Source organism: Neoarius graeffei, chromosome 3, assembly GCF_027579695.1.
Source record: "Neoarius graeffei isolate fNeoGra1 chromosome 3, fNeoGra1.pri, whole genome shotgun sequence".
NCBI classification, from domain to species: domain Eukaryota; kingdom Metazoa; phylum Chordata; class Actinopteri; order Siluriformes; family Ariidae; genus Neoarius; species Neoarius graeffei.
The window spans coordinates 64,298,129-64,322,015 of NC_083571.1; the positions used below are offsets into that span (position 1 = coordinate 64,298,129).

At 39.1% G+C, this 23,887-nt stretch overlaps 1 protein-coding gene across 2 annotated transcripts in view; it reads right to left on the reverse strand.

Annotated features, from left to right (window-relative positions):
* Nucleotides 1-23,887, reverse strand: part of slit2 (slit homolog 2 (Drosophila)) — a 138,989-nt gene that overhangs the window by 51,537 nt on the left and 63,565 nt on the right. For both annotated transcript variants that reach the window (XM_060917128.1, XM_060917129.1), the window contains exons 6-11: nt 15,589-15,660; nt 7,942-8,013; nt 7,547-7,618; nt 4,515-4,678; nt 4,106-4,238; nt 3,956-4,027 (exon numbers count right to left, since the gene is read on the reverse strand). In XM_060917128.1, the coding sequence (XP_060773111.1) occupies nt 3,956-4,027; nt 4,106-4,238; nt 4,515-4,678; nt 7,547-7,618; nt 7,942-8,013; nt 15,589-15,660 (585 nt within the window). The remainder of the gene's footprint in view (nt 1-3,955; nt 4,028-4,105; nt 4,239-4,514; nt 4,679-7,546; nt 7,619-7,941; nt 8,014-15,588; nt 15,661-23,887) is intronic.

The window sequence follows — 23,887 nt, forward strand, 5'->3', positions numbered from 1 at the left end:
AAGATGAAGCGTTCACATGTTAGCGGGGCGCATAAAAGGAAAAAAAAGAGAGATGCAGGTAATGATAGAATCGTTGCCTAAAGTCACAGACTTTTTTAAGGTAAGGATCACCAATCTGTTCAGAATATCAGCTACTTATCAGTTATCAGCCGTACCAGCAGCTAGGCTATGTGCAGCTAGGCTAGATATGCTATGATCTGTCCAACAGTAAAATAAATCAGTTGTGATTTGAATACGTGTCGTGTGATTTGAGTTATAATCCTGTTAGTATAACAGCATATTTCGATGGGGATAATAAAATGTCTAAAACGGCATCTACTGAAAAAATTGATGAAAAGATTGTAGGCTATAATTGTCACAGTTCAGGCAGCAGACAGAGTAAGCATACTGAGGGGAATAGCAATACAAAGCTAGCGCAGATCCACATTTCTCGCTAGCTGTGTTGGGTGTGTTGTTAACCCGTGTGGATTTAAGTGAAATACTTGAGAAGTTCTGTGGTCAAGACAACGTTTTAAGGTAAGGACGCTTGATTATTAATGTTTGCCCGCCGTGGCTTGTTGTTGACGAAAGGCCCACATGATTTTGCCTTATGCAGCTACTGCTAGCGTCATGCTTTGAACTAGGTTAAGCTCATTTGCGCTAAAGGATGGGTTTATTGAAGGACTTTGATGTAGCTAGTTTCTTTGTAAAAAATCGTATGCTCAAAACAGTATGCCCGTGTTCATCATGTTTAACTTTTTTCTTGATGGAGTGCGTGAAATATTGTTGCAAGTGGTATTTTGATGCAGTCATGTCAAAAAGGCAGTTGAATGCACGGTCTTATTCAAGGAGAAGGAAGACTTGCATGATGCTTGAACATAGATCGGTAAAATAGACCCTAGTAGGACTCGGTTTCGTGTATTTCGGTCTGTAGAGTTATGAGTTTGGCCGCTGTCCATGGTGTTTACGTTTCATGTGGCCGCCGAGCCAAGTACCTTAACTTGCAGTGAATGTTTGTTTTCATGCCGCCGAGCTATTTTTATGTATTTTATTTTTTAAAAGGACTTGTCTGTAGGTGTGTGTGTTTTATGTTTACAACACATAGGTCTACATTAGCGCACGCGCGCTTGTGTGGTTATCTCTGGCCATGCCCCTGCGTGAAAGTTACACAGTATCACTGTCCTGTCCGTGGTAATAATCAGAACCGGCTCTGTAATGATAATGCGCGCGTTCTTCTCTCCCTCTGTGGTCAGATGTGTTGAGCGATGTGAGCGTGGGCCTTGCGCAGCTACGCTGAGCCAAACGTAACTTATCGTAGGCTTCTAGGCTAATTACGCACTTACACTGTAAATGCTTGACACGTATTGCAAATAAAATAAGAGTGTTTTCCTGGCCAACAGTAAGGGTAGGGTTGACAGGTAGCCTATGAGGGGCCTAGCCCCTGGGCCACGGGTGTTGATAAAGCGCCCCTGCGGACATGGAGGAGACCGAGGAACCTGTGGTGGACGACCCTGCAGAAAAAGCAAATTCTTCCAGTAATGAAGTGCACCCCTGGCCCTACATACGTGATCACTTCAGCTTCGTAGAGAAAAGGGGTGACAGTTTCATTATGCAATGCAGATTATGTGTGCCCAAGAAGACAACCATTGCGGCATACAAAAATTCGACGTCTAATCTGCGCAAGCATGTTGAGGTAAGTATTGTCATTGGCATCATAATCACGGGCGCAGATAGAGGGTGGGACGGGTGGGATTCGTCCCACCCAGATTTAAATTCACCTCGTTCGGTCCCCCCCACTTATAGGGAGGAAAAAACGTCTATGCTGTCTTTCTTTGCATAAGGCAAACCTCACGGAAAAATCAAAAGACTAATTACCATTCGGTTTATTGAGGTGCACAGCAGTACATACATAGTTGCAACAACTCACATAAAACAAAACAAAGACTGATATTCGGTTGGTTGAGCTTCGCAGACTGCACAGGTTGCGAGCTCGAGCTTGGTTGCTATGGTTACCCACAACAAGTTTGACAGGCATATCGGGGTTGGGGTTGGTTTGCTGGCAGCTTTGTCCCCCCCAGTTTTTTGTCCCCCCAGTTCAAAAAATGTATCTGTGCCCCTGATCATAATGTTTCCTTTCCATAGTAAAACCGACAATAGGCTGGTTATATTCCAAAAATAGTGGATGGCATTGCTAATGTTGAAGTAGCAACCTGTTGGTACTGTAACATAACGGTAACTAGTCTGTTATTCGGTTGGCTAATCATGCAAGCAAGTTAGCTTGCCAACCTGACGTGATCAGTCCTCCTACCATTCTACATCCAACAGGCCAGAAAGGAATACTAAGCAAAACAAATAATGTTTGAATTGAATTGTTTAATAACACACAGTGCACACAGGCAAGCTACGAGATTTCGGTGCAACATTTCACTTTCATATTTCGTGTACAATGCTTTGTGTGTGGTCAGGGCGATGTAAACGACATGACTGTGTGTATTGACCTTTTTTGTTTGTCTCAGTTTTAATGCAGCATTATCCTAGGCATTCAATTTGATACACTTCCTTTAAATAAAACATCTGGGTTGAGATGTACATATATCCTTGTTTCCTCTTCTTTTTCATTTTTGCACAACACAGTGGAGGCAGAAAACACCCATTGTTAAAAGTAACGTTTTACTTTTACTCAAAGTACATTTTAAATGATCTACTTTTTACTTTTACTTGAGTAGATTTTTTGTCTGGTAACTTTACTTGTACTTAAGTAAAATTTCATCAGAGTAACAGTACTTGTACTTGAATATAATATTTTAGTACTATTTCCACCTCTGGAGGCGACAGCGCTAACCACTACACCACCATCCCGCCGCGAACCGGGTTCAAAATTAAAATTCTTTTGATTAACTTGCATATTTTTTGTGAATGTGTCCGTATAATATAAAGAACATTACACAGTAGTGCGAAGACATGAAGTTTATCTTCTCATGTTGAAAATATTTTCACTCGTTCTCTTCACTCACTTGTGAATATGTTCATCACTCGAAGATAAACTTCATATTTTCACACAACCGTGTAATATCCTCTAACTGTTATATTATTGTACTTTTTCTTTTTCCTTAATATTTTATTGTGGCGGCACGGTGGTGTAGTGGTTAGCGCTGTCGCCTCACAGCAAGAAGGTCCTGGGTTCGAGCCCCGGGGCCGGCGAGGGCCTTTCTGTGTGGAGTTTGCATGTTCTCCCCGTGTCCGTGTGGGTTTCCTCCGGGTGCTCCGGTTTCCCCCACAGTCCAAAGACATGCAGGTTAGGTCAACCGGTGACTCTAAATTGAGCGTAGGTGTGAATGTGAGTGTGAATGGTTGTCTGTGTCCATGTGTCAGCCCTGTGATGACCTGGCAACTTGTCCAGGGTGTACCCCGCCTTTCGCCCGTAGTCAGCTGGGATAGGCTCCAGCTTGCCTGCGACCCTGCACAGGATAAGCAGCTACAGATAATGGATGGATATTATTATTGCAATTTTAATTTTGTTGTTTTTGATGTTATTGTTGTTCTTTTTTAGTCTTCATGTTATTAGTACTGTTATTTTTGTTGTTATTGTACATCGCCTTTTTCATAATATTTTTATTGCTGTCGTTCTTGCTATTCTTCTTCCTCTTCTTTTTCTTCTTCTTCTTGATGTTTTTGTTGTTCTTGCTATTCTTCATCTTCTAACAAATTAACCTTTAAAACTGTTGCTTTTAATTCATAATAAATTGTTAATTTATTAATGCTTAATATAAAAACGACATGGTAAATCATTCACGAGTCTAGTGGCAGTAATTTCCGTACATCCACAGATCAATACCCACATCCACTGAGAGTACCCCACGCTGTGAAAATGACCAAAAAGATGTGAAAAGCACATCTATCCTAGACACACAGACAGACAGGCAGAGGGATAGGCAGATATACAGGTAGACAGCGGGACACTAAAATACACACTTACATCCTCCTGAGACGTTTGTAAGGTGTGAAGGCTGCAGGTGGGATGATCTTGATGGAGTTCTGCTCCAGACGACTGTGAAGAAAAAAAAAAAAAACAATGAAAAAGGTGTGTGTGTGTATGTGTGTGTCTGTGTGTGTACACTATACTCACATCTCTGTGATAGTCTCTGGAAGGTTGGTGGGAATCTCAGTGAGACCTTTTCCTCGACAGTCAACTACATTATTACTGCAGGAACAAAACTCAGGACACTGAAGGACACTGCAGGAGGAGTGAGACACAGAACCTGAGAGAGAGAGAGAGAGAGAGAGAGAGAGAGAGAGAGAATATAAACAAAAACCAGTTGCCAGATTGTGAAAAGATAAAACTGAATGCTTTGTAATACAAGTACAAAATTACTAAGCCCAGTCTATTCAATAAAACCTGTCAAATTAATTATTTTTCCAAATTAATTATTTTCCACTTGTGTGTCCTCGAACGCTGACATGATCTGAAATGTATTCTTATTAAATAAGACGCACTGTAATAATCAGAGACAAATAAAATACACGCACACGCTTACCGGTACAGACAAACTCTCGCTTGTGAACCTCAGCGACGTTGTGTCCCCTCATAGGAGGCGGAGCCATGCACTGAGTGTAGAGGCCGAGGCGTGGCCTCTGTCTCAGCCAATCAGAGAGCCAGGACACGTGGCAGTCACAGACAAGATTATTGGAGTGAAGACGACTAGACGCACAAAGACAGTGAAAGTAATAAAATGAATAATGTAGTACAGCAGTGTGTGTGTGTGTGTGTGTGTGTGTTCGGTTCTCTTCACTGTCAACTTCAAAGAGAGAGAAGAGAAAGAATTAATGAAAAGGAAAGGAAGAACAATGTTAAGAAAAGAGGAGCAGGAGGAGTAAGAAGTATTCTATCGCGGTATACAGTGTCTTGCAAAAGTATTCATCCCCCTTGGCGTTTGTCCTGTTTTGTCGCATTACAAGCTGGAATTAAAATGGATTTTTGGAGGGTTAGCACCATTTGATTTACACAACATGCCTACCACCCTAAAGGTGAAATTAAAAAAAAAAATTTTATTGTGACACAAACAATAATTAAGATGAAAAAACAGAAATCTGGCATGTGCATAAGTATTCACCCCCTTTTGTATGAAACCCCTAAATAAGAGCTGGTCCAACCAATTCACTTCATAAGTCACATAATTAGTTGATTAAGATCCACCTGTGTGCAATCAGAGTGTCACATGATCTGTCACATGATGTCTGTATAAATCAACCTGTTCTGGAAGGACCCTGACTCTGCGACACTACTAAGCAGCAAGATGAAAACCAAGGAGCCTCCAAACAGGTCAGAGACAAAGTTGTGGAGAAGTATAGATCAGGGTTGGGTTATAAAAAAATATCCCAAATTTTGAATATCTCACAGAGCACCATTGAATCCATTATAGCAAAACGTAAAGAATATGGCACCACTACAAACCTGACAAGAGAAGGCCGTCCACCAAAACTCACAGACCGGGCAAGGAGGGCATTAATCAGAGATGCAACAAAGACACCAAAGAGAACACTGAAGGAGCTGCAAAGATCCACAGCAGAGATGGGAGCATCTGTCCATAGGACCACTTTAAGCCATACATCCCACAGAGAGGGCTTTATGGAAGAGTGGCCAGAAAAAAAAAAAATTGCTTAAAGAAACACATTTGGAGTTTGCCCAGCAGCACGTGGCAGACTCCCCAAACAGATGGAAGAAGATTCTCTGGTCAAATGAGACGAAAAATTGAGCTTTCTGTCCATCATGAGAAATGCCGTGTGTGGCACAAACCCAACACCCTGAGAACACCATTCCTATAGTGAAGCATGGTGGTGGCAGCATCATGCTGTGGGGATGTTTTTCATCTGCAGGGACAGGAAAGCTGGTCAGGACTGAAGGAAAGATGGATGGCACTAAATACAGGGCACTTCTGGAGGAAAACCTGTTTGAGTCAGCCAGAGGTTTGAGACTGGGACGAAGGTTCACGTTCCAGCAGGACAATGACCCTAAACATACTGTTAAAGCTACACTGGAGTGGTTTAAAGAGAAACATTTAAATGTCTTGGAATTGCCTAGTCAAAGCCCAGACCGCAATCCAATTGAGAATCTGTGGCATAACTTGAAGATTGCTGTACACCAACGCAACCCATCTAACTTGAAGGAGTTGGAGCAGTTTTGCCTTGAGGAATGGGCAAAAATCCCAGTGGCTAGCTGTGCTAAGCTAATAGAGACATACCCCAAGAGACTTGCAGCAAGGATCTACAAAATATTGACTGAGGGGGGGTTTGAATACCAATGCAAGTTGTATTTTTCATCTTAATTATTTTTTGTGTCACAATAAAACAGCAATTTTCACCTTTAAAGTTGTAGGCATCTTGTATAAATCAAATGATGCTAACCCCCCAAAAAATCCATTTTAATTCCAGCTTGTAATATGACAAAACAGGACAAACACCATTAAATTACAAACACCATAAATTACAAACACCATTAAATTACAAACACCATAAATTACATAATTACAGTGTCTTTTGCAAGATACTGTAATTATGACCCTGTTAAACCGGTGTATTCTATAGCTCTACAATTATGACCCTCTTAAACTAACACATCCTATAGCTGGATAATTATGACCCTATTAAACCAGTGTACTGTATAATTGTATAATTATGAGCCTATTAAACCAGCGCATTCTAACTGTATAATTATGACCTTGTTAAACCAGTGTATTCTATAGCTGTATAGGAAGAGGAAGAAAGGGAAATGAAAAGAAAGAAAGAAAGAAAGAAAGAAAGAAAGAAAGAAAGAAAGAAAATGAGATGAAAAAAGATATGAAGAAGCAGAAGAGTAAGAGGAACGAGAGAGAAAAGAGAAAGAATAATAAGGAAAAATTTAAAAGAAGTAAAACGAAATTACAAAATGGAAAGGATAAAGGAAAATAACAAATAAAAACAGAGAAAAAAAGAAGCTTAAAACAGAAATATGAAAAAGCAATGATGAAGTGGAAAGAAAGAAAAGGATGAAGTAAATGAAAGAGAAAAACAACAAATAAAGATTAGAGAGAAAGGGGCAGAGAAAGGGTGGAAAGGAAAAATGAAGGAAAAGTGGGCGAGGGACAGGAAACAAAAAAATTAAAGAATAAAGAAATAAACTTAAAAATGAAAAGAGAGAGAGAAAAAATAAATGACAGAAATGGAGAGAGGAAAGCAAGGAGAATGAGCATAAGAGGAAAATAGAGGGAAAGAAGAAAGAGAATGGTTACATGAAAAGACTCATTCTTTCACTCACACACACACACACACACACACACACACACACACACTACTTGGTGGTGGTAAGGAGGTGAATGCTGAAATGGTGATTAGTCGTTTTAGGTATAAATGAGCTCTGATAGGCAATTATAATTGAACACACACACTTATCTCTGCAGTCTCCATATCACACACAATCCATCCTAATATACTCATTACCCATAATCACCCACAATCACCAATCACCCACACATTATATGAGTAATTGAGTATTATGTGTGTGTGTGTGTGTGTGTTTGTATGTGATACTCACAATGTCCGAAGCTTGGGCATGTGGTTAAAACTGGCCACTGATAAGCGAGATATATTATTGTTGTTCAGTGTTCTGAAAGAAAAAGAAAGGAGGATGGAAATTAGAAACACACACACACACACACACACACACACACACAGTCTAGGCGGGGGTTACAGAACGGATATGACTATCCAGGAAAAAAACAACAACAGCTGTTACTGTTCACTGTTCATGATGTGTGTGTGTGTGTGTGTGTGTGTGTGTGTGTGTGTGTGTAATACTATCTGCCATAACAGAAAGTGACATAATCCCCTTACTATCATCACACTCCCGGTCCATTTTAACAAGATTTACACACATAATCCACTGGAAATGCAGAGGACACACACACACACACACACTCTGATACTCACAGCACTTCCAGGTCCCGAAGAGCTCGAAATGCTCCATCTTCAATACAAGAGATTTGATTATAATCCAACTGCCTGAGATACATGTGAGAGAGAGAGAGAGAGAGAGTACTGTAATACCATCTAAACACAAGTAGTATCATGTAATTATAGCACTATTTATCCAGTGTACTCTACAGCTGTAGACTTATGATCCTATTAAATCATCCATTCATTATCTGTAACTGCTTATCCTGTGCAGGGTCGCGGGCAAGCTGGAGTCTATCCCAGCTGACTATGGGCGAGAGGCGGGGTACTCCCTGGACAAGTCACTAGATCATCGCAGGGCTGACACATAGGCTACGTTTACACTAGACCGTATCTGTCTCGTTTTCTTCGCGGACGCACTGTCCGTTTACATTAAACCCCCTGAAAAAGCGGGGAAACGGGAATCCGCCAGCGTCCACGTATTCAATCTAGATCGTATCAGCTCCGGTGCTGTGTAAACATTGAGAATACGCGAATACGCTGTGCTGAGCTCTAGCTGGCGTCTCATTGGACAACGTCACTGTGACATCCACCTTCCTGATTCGCTGGCGTTGGTCATGTGACACGACTGCTGAAAAACGGCGCAGACTTCCGCCTTGTATCACCTTTCATTAAAGAGTATAAAAGTATGAAAATACTGCAAATACTGATGCAAATACTGCCCATTGTGTAGTTATGATTGTCTTTAGGCTTGCCATCCTTCCACTTGCAAGTAATAAGTGATCTGCGCTGGGATCTCACACACAGCGGCTCAGTCCCGAATCGTGGCTTGTTCACTTCACTCGCGCGCTGTGTGAGCTGCGCAGGGCCGGAGTGCGCACCCTCCAGAGGGCACTCGCTGTTCAGGGCGGAGTGATTTGGAGCGCAGGATGCCTGCGGAGCCGAGCGTATCCGCGTATTGGTGTTGCTGTGTGCACGGCTAACGGTTTTAGTGTCAACGCGAATCGTTTTAAGAACGTTAATCTGATGATCCGCTGATTCGACGTAATGTAAACGTAGCCATAGAGACAAACAACAATTCACACTCACATTCACACCTACAGTCAATTTCCAGTCACCAATTAACCTAACCTGCATGTCTTTGGACTGTGGGGGAAACTGGAGCACCCGGAGGAAACCCACACAGACACGGGGGGAACATGCAAACTCCACACAGAAAAGCCCCTGTTGGCCACTGGACTCGAACCCAGAACCTTCTTGCTGTGAGACGACAATGCTAACCACTACACCACCGCGCTGCCCCCTATTAAACCCGCATGCTCAATTGCTGCATAATTATGACCCTATTTAACCAACATACTCTGTAACTGTATAATTATGACCCTATTAAGGCAGCGTAGTCTATAGCTGTATATTTATGATCCTATTAAAGCAGCATACTGTACTGCTACACAATTAGGACCCTATTAAACCAGCATGCTCAACTGCTGGATAATTATGACCCTATTAAACCAACACACCTTATAACTGTATAATTATTACTCTATTAAACCAGCGTACTCTACAGCTGATAATTTATGATCCTATTAAATCATAATTATGACCCTATTAATCCAGCATATTCTGTAGTTGTATACTTATGATACTATTAAACCAGCATAGTTAATTGCTGCATAATTATGATCCAGTTTAACCAGCATACTCAACTGCTGCATGATTATTACCCTATTAAACCAACATACCCTACAACTGTATATAATTATGAACCTATTACGTGGGCTATAGCTGTATAATTATGAACTTGTTAAACTCAATTGATGCATAATTATGATTCAATTAAACCAGCTGGTAGTACTGCTGTATAATTATAACCTTATTTATCCATTGTATTCTATAGCTGTATAATTATGACCCTGTTAAATCAGAGTATTCTATAGCTGTATAATTATGACCCCCTTAAACCAGCATATTCTATAGCTGTATAATTATGACCCCCTTAAACCAGCATATTCTATAGCTGTATAATTATGACCCTGTTAAACCAGCGTATTCTAGAGCTGTTTAATTATCTCATCTCATCTCATTATCTCTAGCCGCTTTATCCTGTTCTACAGGGTAAAGCTGGAGCCTATCCCAGCTGACTATGGGCGAGAGGCGGGGTACACCCTGGACAAGTCGCCAGGTCATCACAGGGCAGACACATAGACACAGACAACCATTCACACTCACATTCACACCTACGGTCAATTTAGAGTCACCAGTTAACCTAACCTGCATGTCTTTGGACTGTGGGGGAAACCGGAGCACCCGGAGGAAACCCACGCGGACACGGGGAAAACATGCAAACTCCGCACAGAAAGGCCCTCGCCGGCCACGGGGCTCGAACCCGGACCTTCTTGCTGTGAGGCAACAGCGCTAACCACTACACCACCGTGCCGCCCCCTGTTTAATTATGGCCCCCTTAAACCAGAGTATTCTATAGCTGTATAATTATAACCCTGTTAAACCAGCGTATTTTATAGCTGTATAATTACGACTGTGTTAAACCAGTGTATACTAGAGCTGTTTAATTATGGCCCCCTTAAACCAGAATGTTCTATAGCTGAACAATTATGACCCCCTTAAACCAGCGTAATCTATAGCTGTATAATTATGACCCCGTTAAACCAGTGTATTCTACAGCTGCATAATTATGGCCCCCTTAAACCAGCATAATCTACAGCTGTATAATTATGGCCACCTTAAACCAGCGTAATCTACAGCTGTATAATTATGACCCTGTTAAACCAGCATATTTTATAGCTGTATAATTATGACCCCCTTAAACCAGCATAATCTACAACTGTATAATTATGGCCACCTTAAACCAGCGTAATCTACAGCTGTATAATTATGGCCCCCTTAAACCAGCTTATTCTATAGCTGTATAATTATGACCCTGTTAAACCAGCAGATTTTATAGCTGTATAATTATGACCCCCTTAAACCAGCGTAATCTACAGCTCTATAATTATGACCCCTTAAACCAGCGTAATCTACAGCTCTATAATTATGACCCCTTAAACCAGCATAATGTACAGCTCTATAATTATGACCCCTTAAACCAGCATAATCTACAGCTCTATAATTATGACCCCCTTAAACCAGCATATTCTATAGCTGTATAATTATGACCCCCTTAAACCAGCATATTCTATAGCTGTATAATTATGACCCTGTTAACCAGCATATTCTAGAGCTGTTTAATTATGGCCCCCTTAAATCAGAGTATTCTATAGCTGTACAATTATGACCCCCTTAAACCAGCATATTCTATAGCTGTATAATTATAACCCTGTTAAACCAGCGTATTTTATAGCTGTATAATTATGACCCTTTTAAACCAGTGTATTCTAGAGCTGTTTAATTATGGCCCCCTTAAACCAGAATGTTCTATAGCTGTACAATTATGACCCCCTTAAACCAGCGTAATCTATAGCTGTATAATTATGGCCACCTTAAACCAGCATAATCTACAACTGTATTATGGCCACCTTAAACCAGCGTAATCTACAGGTGTATAATTATTACCCCCTTAAACCAGAGTACTCTACAGCTGTATAATTATGACCCCCTTAAACCAGCATATTCTATAGCTGTATAATTATGACCCTGTTAACCAGCATATTCTAGAGCTGTTTAATTATGGCCCCCTTAAATCAGAGTATTCTACAGCTGTACAATTATGACCCCCTTAAACCAGCATATTCTATAGCTATATAATTATAACCCTATTAAACCAGTGTATACTAGAGCTGTTTAATTATGGCCCCCTTAAACCAGAATGGTCTATAGCTGTACAATTATGACCCCCTTAAACCAGCGTAATCTATAGCTGTACAATTATGACCCCCTTAAACCAGCGTAATCTACAGCTGCATAATTATGGCCCCCTTAAACCAGCATAATCTACAGCTGTATAATTATGGCCACCTTAAACCAGCGTAATCTACAGCTGTATAATTATGACCCTGTTAAACCAGCATATTTTATAGCTGTATAATTATGACCCCCTTAAACCAGCATAATCTACAACTGTATAATTATGGCCACCTTAAACCAGCGTAATCTACAGCTGTATAATTATGGCCCCCTTAAACCAGCTTATTCTATAGCTGTATAATTATGACCCTGTTAAACCAGCAGATTTTATAGCTGTATAATTATGACCCCCTTAAACCAGCGTAATCTACAGCTCTATAATTATGACCCCTTAAACCAGCATAATGTACAGCTCTATAATTATGACCCCTTAAACCAGCATAATCTACAGCTCTATAATTATGACCCCCTTAAACCAGCATATTCTATAGCTGTATAATTATGACCCCCTTAAACCAGCATATTCTATAGCTGTATAATTATGACCCTGTTAACCAGCATATTCTAGAGCTGTTTAATTATGGCCCCCTTAAATCAGAGTATTCTATAGCTGTACAATTATGACCCCCTTAAACCAGCATATTCTATAGCTGTATAATTATAACCCTGTTAAACCAGCGTATTTTATAGCTGTATAATTATGACCCTTTTAAACCAGTGTATTCTAGAGCTGTTTAATTATGGCCCCCTTAAACCAGAATGTTCTATAGCTGTACAATTATGACCCCCTTAAACCAGCATATTCTATAGCTACATAATTATGGCCCCCTTAAACCAGCATAATCTACAGCTGTATAATTATGGCCACCTTAAACCAGCGTATTCTATAGCTGTATAATTATGGCCCTGTTAAACCAACATATTTTATAGCTGTATAATTATGACCCCCTTAAACCAGCATAATCTACAACTGTATTATGGCCACCTTAAACCAGCGTAATCTACAGCTGTATAATTATTACCCCCTTAAACCAGAGTACTCTACAGCTGTATAATTATGACCCCCTTAAACCAGCATATTCTATAGCTGTATAATTATGACCCTGTTAACCAGCATATTCTAGAGCTGTTTAATTATGGCCCCCTTAAATCAGAGTATTCTACAGCTGTACAATTATGACCCCCTTAAACCAGCATATTCTATAGCTATATAATTATAACCCTATTAAACCAGTGTATACTAGAGCTGTTTAATTATGGCCCCCTTAAACCAGAATGGTCTATAGCTGTACAATTATGACCCCCTTAAACCAGCGTAATCTATAGCTGTACAATTATGACCCCCTTAAACCAGCGTAATCTACAGCTGCATAATTATGGCCCCCTTAAACCAGCATAATCTACAGCTGTATAATTATGGCTACCTTAACCAGCGTAATCTACAGCTGTATAATTATGACCCTGTTAAACCAGCTTATTCTACAGCTGCATAATTATGGCCCCCTTAAACCAGCATAATCTACAGCTGTATAATTATGGCCACCTTAAACCAGCGTATTCTATAGCTGTATAATTATAGCCCTGTTAAACCAGCGTATTTTATAGCTCTATAATTATGACCCTGTTAAACCAGCGTATTTTATAGCTGTATAATTATGACCCTGTTAAACCAGCATATTTTATAGCTGTACAATTATGACCCCCTTAAACCAGCGTGATCTATAGCTGTATAATTATGACCCTGTTAAACCAGCATATTCTATAGCTGCATAATTATGGCTTCCTTAAACCAGCATAATCTACAGCTGTATAATTATGGCCACCTTAAACCAGGGTATTCTATAGCTGTATAATTATGACTCTTTTAAACCAGCATATTCTACAGCTGCATAATTATGGCCCGCTTAAACCAGCATAATCTACAACTGTATAATTATGGCCACCTTAAACCAGCATAATCTACAACTGTATAATTATGGCCACCTTAAACCAGCGTAATCTACAGCTGTATAATTATAACCCTGTTAAACCAGCGTATTTTATAGCTCTATAATTATGACCCTGTTAAACCAGCGTATTTTATAGCTGTATAATTATGACCCTGTTAAACCAGCATATTCTATAGCTGCATAATTATGACCCCCTTAAACCAGCATAATCTACAGCTGTATAATTATGGCCCCCTTAAACCAGGGTATTCTATAGCTGTATAATTATGACCCTGTTAAACCAGCATATTCTATAGCGGCATAATTATGGCCCCCTTAAACCAGCATAATCTACAACTGTATAATTATGGCCACCTTAAACCAGCATATTCTATAGCTGTATAATTATAACCCTGTTAAACCAGCGTATTTTACAGCTGTATAATTATGACCCTGTTAAACCAGCGTATTTTATAGCTGTATAATTATGACCCTGTTAAACCAGCGTATTTTATAGCTGTATAATTATGACCCTGTTAAACCAGCGTATTCTAGAGCTGTTTAATTATGGCCCCCTTAAACCAGAATGTTCTATAGCTGTACAATTATGGCCCACTTAAACCTGCGTAATCTATAGCTGTATAATTATGACCCTGTTAAACCAGCATATTCTATAGCGGCATAATTATGGCCTCCTTAAACCAGCATAATCTACAACTGTATAATTATGGCCCCCTTAAACCAGGGTATTCTATAGCGGCATAATTATGGCCCCCTTAAACCAGCATAATCTACAACTGTATAATTATGGCCACCTTAAACCAGCATATTCTATAGCTGTATAATTATAACCCTGTTAAACCAGCGTATTTTACAGCTGTATAATTATGACCCTGTTAAACCAGCGTATTTTATAGCTGTATAATTATGACCCTGTTAAACCAGCGTATTCTAGAGCTGTTTAATTATGGCCCCCTTAAACCAGAATGTTCTATAGCTGTACAATTATGACCCACTTAAACCTGCGTAATCTATAGCTGTATAATTATGACCCTGTTAAACCAGCGTATTCTATAGCTGTATAATTATGGCCACCTTAAACCAGCGTATTCTATAGCTGTATAATTATGACCCTGTTAAACCAGCGGTATCTACAGCTGTATAATTATGACCCTCTTCACCCAGCATATTCTATAGCTGTATAATTATGACCCTGTTAAACCGGCGTATTCTAGAGCTTTATAATTATGACCCTCTTAAACCAGAGCACTGTATTGCTGTATAATTACGATCATATTACACCTGCATGATCTATAACTGTATAATTATGACCCTATTAAACCCACATATTTTACTGCTGTATAATGATGGACAAATTAACTATCATACTCCATTATGATATAAATATAATCTTATTAAACCCTATAATTAATTGCCTTACATCTTATTAATCTTTATTACAGCCAGTATTATCTGATTCTCACTCAGATAATACTGGCTGGAATAAACTTTTATCCTTTACTGTTCTTCTTGACAATTGCGCAACCTTATCACAATGTTATTATAACTTTGTTACGAACAATGTTTGTAATAACAAACCAAAATCCTTTCATGCTGATTACTGTATGATCATGACCTTGTCAGGTTTATATTAATACCAAGTAGTTATTACTGTGTAATTGTACACTTAGTAAATTGTTATATTTAATTAATATAAATATGACAGTAATAAGCTCTTTATTACTGTATAATACTGGCTGTAATAAACTTTTATCCTTTACTGTTGTGTAATGATCTTATTAAACCTTTCTGTATTATTTCTGAATAATTACAACCCTATCAAACACTTACATTTTAATAACACACACACATACACACACACACATACACTCACAGGTTTTTTATCTCTGTAGCTCCTCGGAACGCTTTTCTCGGAATGCCGTGAATCTGATTCTCACTCAGATCCCTGCAACACACACACACACACACACACACACACACACACACACACACACACCAAAATTATAAACAAGAAGACATATATGACACATAATTTCAATTTTGTCCAAAAACAAGAATTCATGACAGACAAATGTCCTTATGTTGCTTTCAGATTGTCTTTTGTCTCTTTATATTTCAGTGCAGCAGTGCTGTAAAATGAATTTATGTTTATCTGATCACTTCATATTACTAAAATTCCTGGTGTCATGGTTAACATTAGATGTTCTGCTCCCCTCACACACACGGCAGTACTGAAGTGATGAGGGTTAAGGAGCCCTACACAGCAGTTCCTTCAGTTCAGCAGGAAGTCACAGCTTCATTCAGGATGTACAACCTTCAACCCCACTGTGTGTGTGTGTGTGTGTGTGTGTGGTGTCTCCACAGGAGCTGACTTTAATGAAGAAGTCCTTCTCAAATTTCAGCAAATTCAATTTTACCTGCCAATCAAATTCCACATACATCAGTCACTGTGTGTGTGTGTGTGTGTGTGTGTGTGTGTGTGTGTGTGAGTGAGAGAGAGAGAGAGAGAGAGAGAGAGAGAGAGAGAGAGAGAGAGATTGCCTGTCTGTCTTTGCAGCTGACAGAGGCCCTTCTTCATTCAGACGCCTGTCAATCAAAAGAGTGAGAGCTGATGTGACCAATCAGAGAAGCGCAACTCTCACTATAAAATAGTCTCGCTCTCTCTCTCTGTCTGCCTCTATCTGAAATTTCTGTCTGTCTCTCTATCTGTCCCTCTCACTCTTTCTCTATGTCTGTCTCTCTGTTTTCTGTCTGTCTCTCTTTATATATGTGTGTTTCTCTCTCTCTCTCTGAGAGACAGAGATATCTGTCTCACTCTGTCTATCTCTGTCTTTTCTCTCTTTTGCTCCAATGTAAGAATGAGTGAGTCTGTGCTACTAAGTTGAATCATTGTCCTTCTGTCCACTAGGGGGCAGTTAACACTTACATTTCACACACACACACACACACACACACACACACTATCGAGTAGGAAGTGGCCTACTCGCTATTCCTTACACTGGAAAACCGGGAGCATGGAACTGTTATAGAGAACAGGATTAGTGATTAAGTAAAGATTTCATACACTACCCAAAGAGAGAGAGAGAGAGGAATGAAATTCCTGTAACGTAAGTGATACCTAGAAATAACCTGTCTTGCAGGTGTTCCACAACATTAAATGTAACTATAAATGGATAAAAAGCATGGCATCTCATTCATCTTATATCTTAATAAATTAAAAAAAAATTGTTGGCAAAGTCCACTTCCATAAGAGCAATACATATATTTAGGATGTGCTGTTCTAGGAAAATAATCAATTTTCCATCAGGCTGCATCACACCACCTCCTCCATGATTATTTACCTGTAACAGCATGTCCTGAAGTGTTTTATTATTTCCTTAGATATAAAGTAATAAAGCAAGCGAGCTGACTATAAACCAAACGTAACACAACTATAGACACATTCATACAACCTTTAACAAACTAGCAATGAATCAAATTATTTTGATATTCTAATATCGCCATATTAGCTTGCTGTATTCCAAACAGTGCAGAGCGTTATGGCTACTTCCTCAGGTACAGTCCTCGAGCACATTACAGGGATTAAAGAAGTGTACTGGATTCTCTCCATGATGTTTTACGGACATCACTGCAAAATGGAGGACACCAAAAATAGTGCACTGTATAGGGTAATGAATAAAGCATGACTTTAAAAATAGCTGAATAGAAGGAAGGGGGGAAAGGTAGAGGAGCAAAAGAAGAAGAGGATGATGGAAGAAGAAGCTAGAGGAGGAGAAGATGATGATGAATAAGAGCAAAATGAAGCTGATGATGATAGAGGAAAAGAAGCACAAGAACAACAAGAAAATAGAGAAAAGAAGAAGAGGAAGAAGATGGATGAGAACAAAATGAAGATGGAGGAGAAGAAGAAGAAGAAGATGGCTGAGAACAAAATGAAGAAGAAGAAAAAGATGAAGAAGAAGAAGAAGAAGAAGAAGAAGAAGAAGAGAACAAAATGAAGATGGAGGAGGAGGAGAAGAAGAAGGTGAAGAAAAAGATGAAGAAGAAGATGGATAAGAACAAAATGAAGAAAAAGATGAAGAAGAAGAAAAAATGAAGATGGAGGAGAAGAAGAAGAAGATGGATGAGAACAAAATGAAGATGGAGGAGAAGAAGATGAAGAAAAAGAAGAAGAACAAAATGAAGATGGAGCAGATGAAGAAGAACAACAACAAAATGAAGATGGAGGAGAAGAAGAAGAAGAAGAAGAAGAAGAAGATGATGGATGAGAACAAAATGAAGATGGAGGAGAAAAAGATGAAGAAGAAGAAAAAGAAGAGAACAAAATGAATATGAGGAGAAGATGGATGAGAACAAAATGAAGAAGAAGAAAAAGATGAAGAGAACAAAATGAAGATGAGGAGGAGATGATGATGAAGAAGAAGAAAAAGATGAAGAAGATGGATGAGAACAAAATGAAGAAGAAGAAAAAGATGAAGAAGAAGAGAACAAAATGAAGATGGAGGAGAAGAATAAGATGAAGAAGATGGATGAGAACAAAATTTAGAAGAAGAAAAAGATGAAGAGAACAAAATGAAGATGAGAAGATGATGATGAAGAAGAAAAAGAAAAAGATGAAGAAGAAGAGAACAAAATGAATATGGAGGAGAAGGAGAAGAAGATGGATGAGAACAAAATGAAGAAGAAGAAAAAGATGAAGAGAACAAAATGAAGATGAGGAGGAGGAGAAGATGATGATGATGATGATGATGATGATGAAGAAAAAGATGAAGAAGATGAGGAGGAGAACAAAATGAAGAAGAAGAAGAAGAAGAAGAAGAAGAAGAAGAAAAATGAAGAAAAAGATGAAGAAGAAGAGAACAAAATGAAGATGAGAAGATGATGATGAAGAAGAAAAAGAAAAAGATGAAGAAGAAGAGAACAAAATGAATATGGAGGAGAAGGAGAAGAAGATGGATGAGAACAAAATGAAGAAGAAGAAAAAGATGAAGAGAACAAAATGAAGATGAGGAGGAGGAGAAGATGATGATGATGATGATGATGAAGAAAAAGATGAAGAAGATGAGGAGGAGAACAAAATGAAGAAGAAGAAGAAGAAAAATGAAGAAAAAGATGAAGAAGAAGAGAACAAAATGAAGATGAGAAGATGATGAAGAAGAAAAAGAAAAAGATGAAGAAGAAGAGAACAAAATGAATATGGAGGAGAAGGAGAAGAAGATGGATGAGAACAAAATGAAGAAGAAGAAAAAGATGAAGAGAACAAAATGAAGATGAGGAGGAGGAGAAGATGATGATGAAGAAAAATATGAAGAAGATGAGGAGGAGAACAAAATGAAGAAGAAGAAGAAGAAGAAGAAGAAGAAAAATGAAGAAAAAGATGAAGAAGAAGAGAACAAAATGAAGATGGAGGAGAAGAATAAGATGAAGAAGATGGATGAGAACAAAATGAAGAGGGAGGAGATGAAGAAAAAGAAGACGGATGAGAACAAAATGAAGATGGAGCAGAAGAAGAAGAACAAAATGAAGATGAGGAGGAGGAGAAGATGAAGAAGAAGAAGAAGAAGAAGAAGAGAACAAAATGAAGATGAGGAGAAGAAGATGGATGAGAACAAAATGAAGATGGAGGAGAAGATGAAAAAGATGAAGAAGAAGAAGAAGATGAAGAAGAAGAAGAAGAAGAAGAAGAAGAAGAAGAAGGAGTGGAAAGTTTGTAACACACAGCAGTAATATTTGCCAATAAAATGAAATAAATGAAAAATATGTTTCACTTGTTAATATTTCCCAGAAAACTGTTCAGTAAATAACAACCCAGGACTACAATTACATCCGTTAGCTAAATAACGATAAGATGCGAAAAAACAGATTATTTTTACTTTAAACCTTCTGTTCCTCCTGCCATCAGAAGAGTGTAAGCTTCGTGAAGATAAACGACATGAAGGAAGCTTCTGCTAACTGCTTAGCTTAACTAGCAAGCATGAGCACGTCACCGTGACCGCTGTGTGAAGAACTGAGGCTTTTAGCACTTGTTAAACTTTTACTGTATAACACTGTGCAACATTAAATTCATTATCTGAAACTTGCCGAGTGAGTTTCACACGATGTACTGTAAATACAGTCAGAGTTCGTTTCCATAGCAACAATAACGGAATCCAGATCCCAGGCAACAACAGGCAAAGGGAAACGTTACTGCGAGCTACAGGAACGCACAAGTCAGTGGAATTACCTCATGGAGATACCAACGTGTGTGTGTGTTTTCTTTTTCTTCACTTATTCAGTCTGTCCATTCTTTAGCCAGTTGTCTTACTTGGCAGAGAGGATGTATATAATGTCTCTCTGTCTCTCTCTCTCACACACACACACACACACACACACACACACACACACACACACAGAGAAACCCTACTTCGATATCCAGTGGTGTATGGGAGACCACCTGTCAGCTCTGGAAATGTCATTCACACACACACACACACACACACACACACACACACACACACACACACACACACCAAGGAAAGAGCAGGTGGCGTGTGTGTGTGTGTGTGTGTGTGTGTGTGTGTGTGTGTGTGTGTGTGTGTTTTCTCTCCCCCGAGAGCCTCATTAGTGAGGTGTTTATGAAGCAGAAGCATTCAGCACTCGCTGCGTAAGCCTGGCAGTGCGGCCACGGATTAACGACATCTCTCTCTCTCTCTCTCTCTCTCTCTCACACACACACACACACACACACAGTCATAAGTTTGTTTTGTTTAGCCATAAATGTTTCTGTATTTTGGGCGTGTGTTTGTGTAGCCAGACACCACAAACTTTCCCACAGACCTCACAGAGGTCTGAGACACACACACACACACACACACACACACACACACACACACACACACACACACACTCTCTCTCTCTCTCTCTCTCTCTGCAAGATGAAAAGCAAACGGTGACTCTGTTTCTCCTTCATCCCTCACACATGATCAGTTCAAGATGTTTAAAGTTTCTATTCGCCAAGATTCCAGTCTGTGTGTGTGTGTGTGTGTGTGTGTGTGTGAGAGAGAGAGAGAGAGAGAGAGAGAGAGACAAAGTGAAATATTCCTGTTCAAACACAGTCGAGGTCTCAGTGTTGTCTTTCACACACTCACAAACCAATCACTACACACACAGCTGTCTGAGTCCATCTGTCCACACACACACACAGTGAGACGTTTATATGCGCAGCTTTATAGATGTTATAGACGTTTATAGATAGAGAGAAGAGTGAAAGTACAATCAGGGTTAAAGTTTATTTATTCAGCTATATCCTGAATGCAAGGCCCATGTGTGTGTGTGTGTGTGTGTGTGTGTGTTGAGATTAAAATTAGGATAAGTATTACAATCTGATATTAGAATTTAGATCATGTTTGGGGTGAGGATTAAGATTTCTGACTTCATTCCTGATGCAGTATGTACAGGAAGGTGTGAAGGAAAAAGTCAGGATTAGAATCGAGACTTGGATTAGAGTTAGGCTTAGGATCAAAACTAGGGTTTGAAGTCGTGTTAACCCCTGCCTTTTTTTAAACATCATTTTAAAGAAACTAATGCAAGAATGTGTGTTGAGTTAGTTTTAGGACTGGATTAGAATTAGGATTGAGATTAGGATTAAAATTAGGGTTAACACTATTTATTTATTATCATTCGAAACAGTACATATGAGTCTAGTTGTCTAGTAGTGTGTCTAGAGTTATGACTGGGATTACAGCTTGAATTTGGAGTAGAGTTAAATTTAATTTTCAGATTGGGATTAAAATTAGGGTGAACACTGTTTTTATTTTTATTTGTTTATATATATAATTTTTTTTACATTGTTCCAAACACCATACATACAGGAAAATGTGTATGTGTGTGTTTGGAGTTAGAGTTATGATTGGGATTGCGATTACAGCCTGCATTAGTGGAGTTAGGATTAATTTTGGGGTTATCTTTAAGGTTATGGTTAAAATTAAGTTTAGATCCCTCTTTGGGTTTGTTCCAAATACACTGAGTCTGAGAGAGAGAGAGAGAGAGAGAGAGAGAGAGAGAGTAGTGAAGGAGTTAGGATTAAAGTTAAGATTAGGATTACAGGTAAGAATAAGGTTAACGTAAAGATTGGGATTCAGATTAGGGTTAAATATTATTTTCTAAATATTATTTTGAATTTGCCCCAGAAGTGTTTATAGTGTAATGGTCATAGTAGGATTAGTATCTGGATTAGGAGTTATGATTAATAGTGGGATTAACCTTAATGTTAATATTAGAATTAAAGGTCCCTTTCATGTTTCATACTGTATTTATCTGAAACCCAGCAAGTTCAGAAATGTGTGTGTACTTGGAGGGTTGGAGTTAAATTTAGGATTAGAATCTGGGTTAAAATTAGAATTAAGCATGAGATTGGGATTAGGAATAGAACTGGGATTAGGATTAGAGCTAGGGTTGTGTCTTTTGGGGTTCATCCTACAACTAAAATATGGGAAACAAAGAGGAGTGTGTGTATATAAAGGTGAGGATTAAACTAGAGATTGGATTCAGATTAGAGTTAGGATTAAAGTTGGGATTAGGATAAGAGTTAATGGTTGTCGTGTTCAGATTCAGGGTGAGAATTAATACTAATTAGGATTAGGCTGTGATTACGAGGATTAGGAACATAGATAGAGATAACTTTTCTGGCATCATCCCAAACACAGTGTGTGTGTAGTGGTGTGTAGTAGTTTAAGACTGAAGTTAGAATTAGGCCTAAAACCTGGATTAATTTTAAGATTAGGATTAAATAGTCCTTTTTGACTTCTTCCCAAATTCAGAGTGCAGGGGCATGGAATTAATAATTAGCAACACACACACACACACACACACACACACACACACACACACACACACACACACACACACACACACACACTTATTGTGATGTTGTGACAAGGTTAATTAAACACACCGCACCTGGACACTAACTGAGTGTGTGACACATTTAATGAGGCGGAATTACAGCAATTAATCACAATTAATTAACGACACACAAGTGTGTGATTAATGCTGCTGTTTTTGACAACTTTAATTGTTTTGGCTTTTTTCTCCTGCTGAGCAATTCAGAGCGTGAGACAAACTTAACACCAGCACAGAGAGACAAAGAGAGCAGTACACACACACACACACACACACACAAAAACAACACGCGCCTGTTCGTGACTGTGTTTCAGGATATTGCCTGAAATCATTTCACAAAGAGGAATTTGAATCAAAGACATGAGACAACACACACACACTAATTTTGACGGAAAACCCCTGCATCATCTTTTTATAGCGCAACAAAACCCAAACACACTTAAAGCAATTTTCAAAATTGCTTTAGATGCTCGTTTCTGTCACATCACACACACACACACACACACACACACACACACACACACACACACACAGTAGGAGTGTATTGATGTGAATGAAGTCATTAAGGCATAAATTATTCACGGCTCATTTGGCTCCTGTGGGCCACCGTACTTTACACACATAGTTACCATGACAGCAGGATGGGACAGAGAGAGGAATGACACACACACACACATACACACACACACACCAGCATGCTCAGTTTACTAACAAAGATAAACACACATTTACACACTTTTTAATGGCACTGTCTGGCTCTGCGTCTGGCCTTGGCTTTCTCTCTCTCACTGTGTCTCTCTTTCTGTCTCAATATTAAATATTTTCATTCATCAGATTCCCAGTTCGACTCCCGGTGATGCCACAGCTACAGTATCCGTCTCCCGGAATCTGGTGTGAGGGACGGCCTTCCTTTTCTACAATTGATGCATCACTGGCCAATCACGGGCCTCTGTTAGCTCATGGCTGCTTTCACACTACTTGTTTTTCTTTTATCTGCAACGCTGCTCTGGGATTTTTTTTCCATCACAGCAAAGCCATTCCAACAGCTGAAAAAAAGTTTTCAGAAAAGCAGCGAGGGATCAGTCAGGTCAAGCATGAAGGCAAGTACAGTACGTCGCTCAAGACAAAGGCATCTGCCAAATGTAAATGGATAGAGTACTGGTAGAAATATTACCGTTTACAAATATAATGAGATTTTACATCAAGTCACATGGATATATTTTAACGCAGAGCTTTCTCTTCACAGTAGTTAGGTGAAAAAATAATCTAGCTACCTAGGTACATTATAGTTA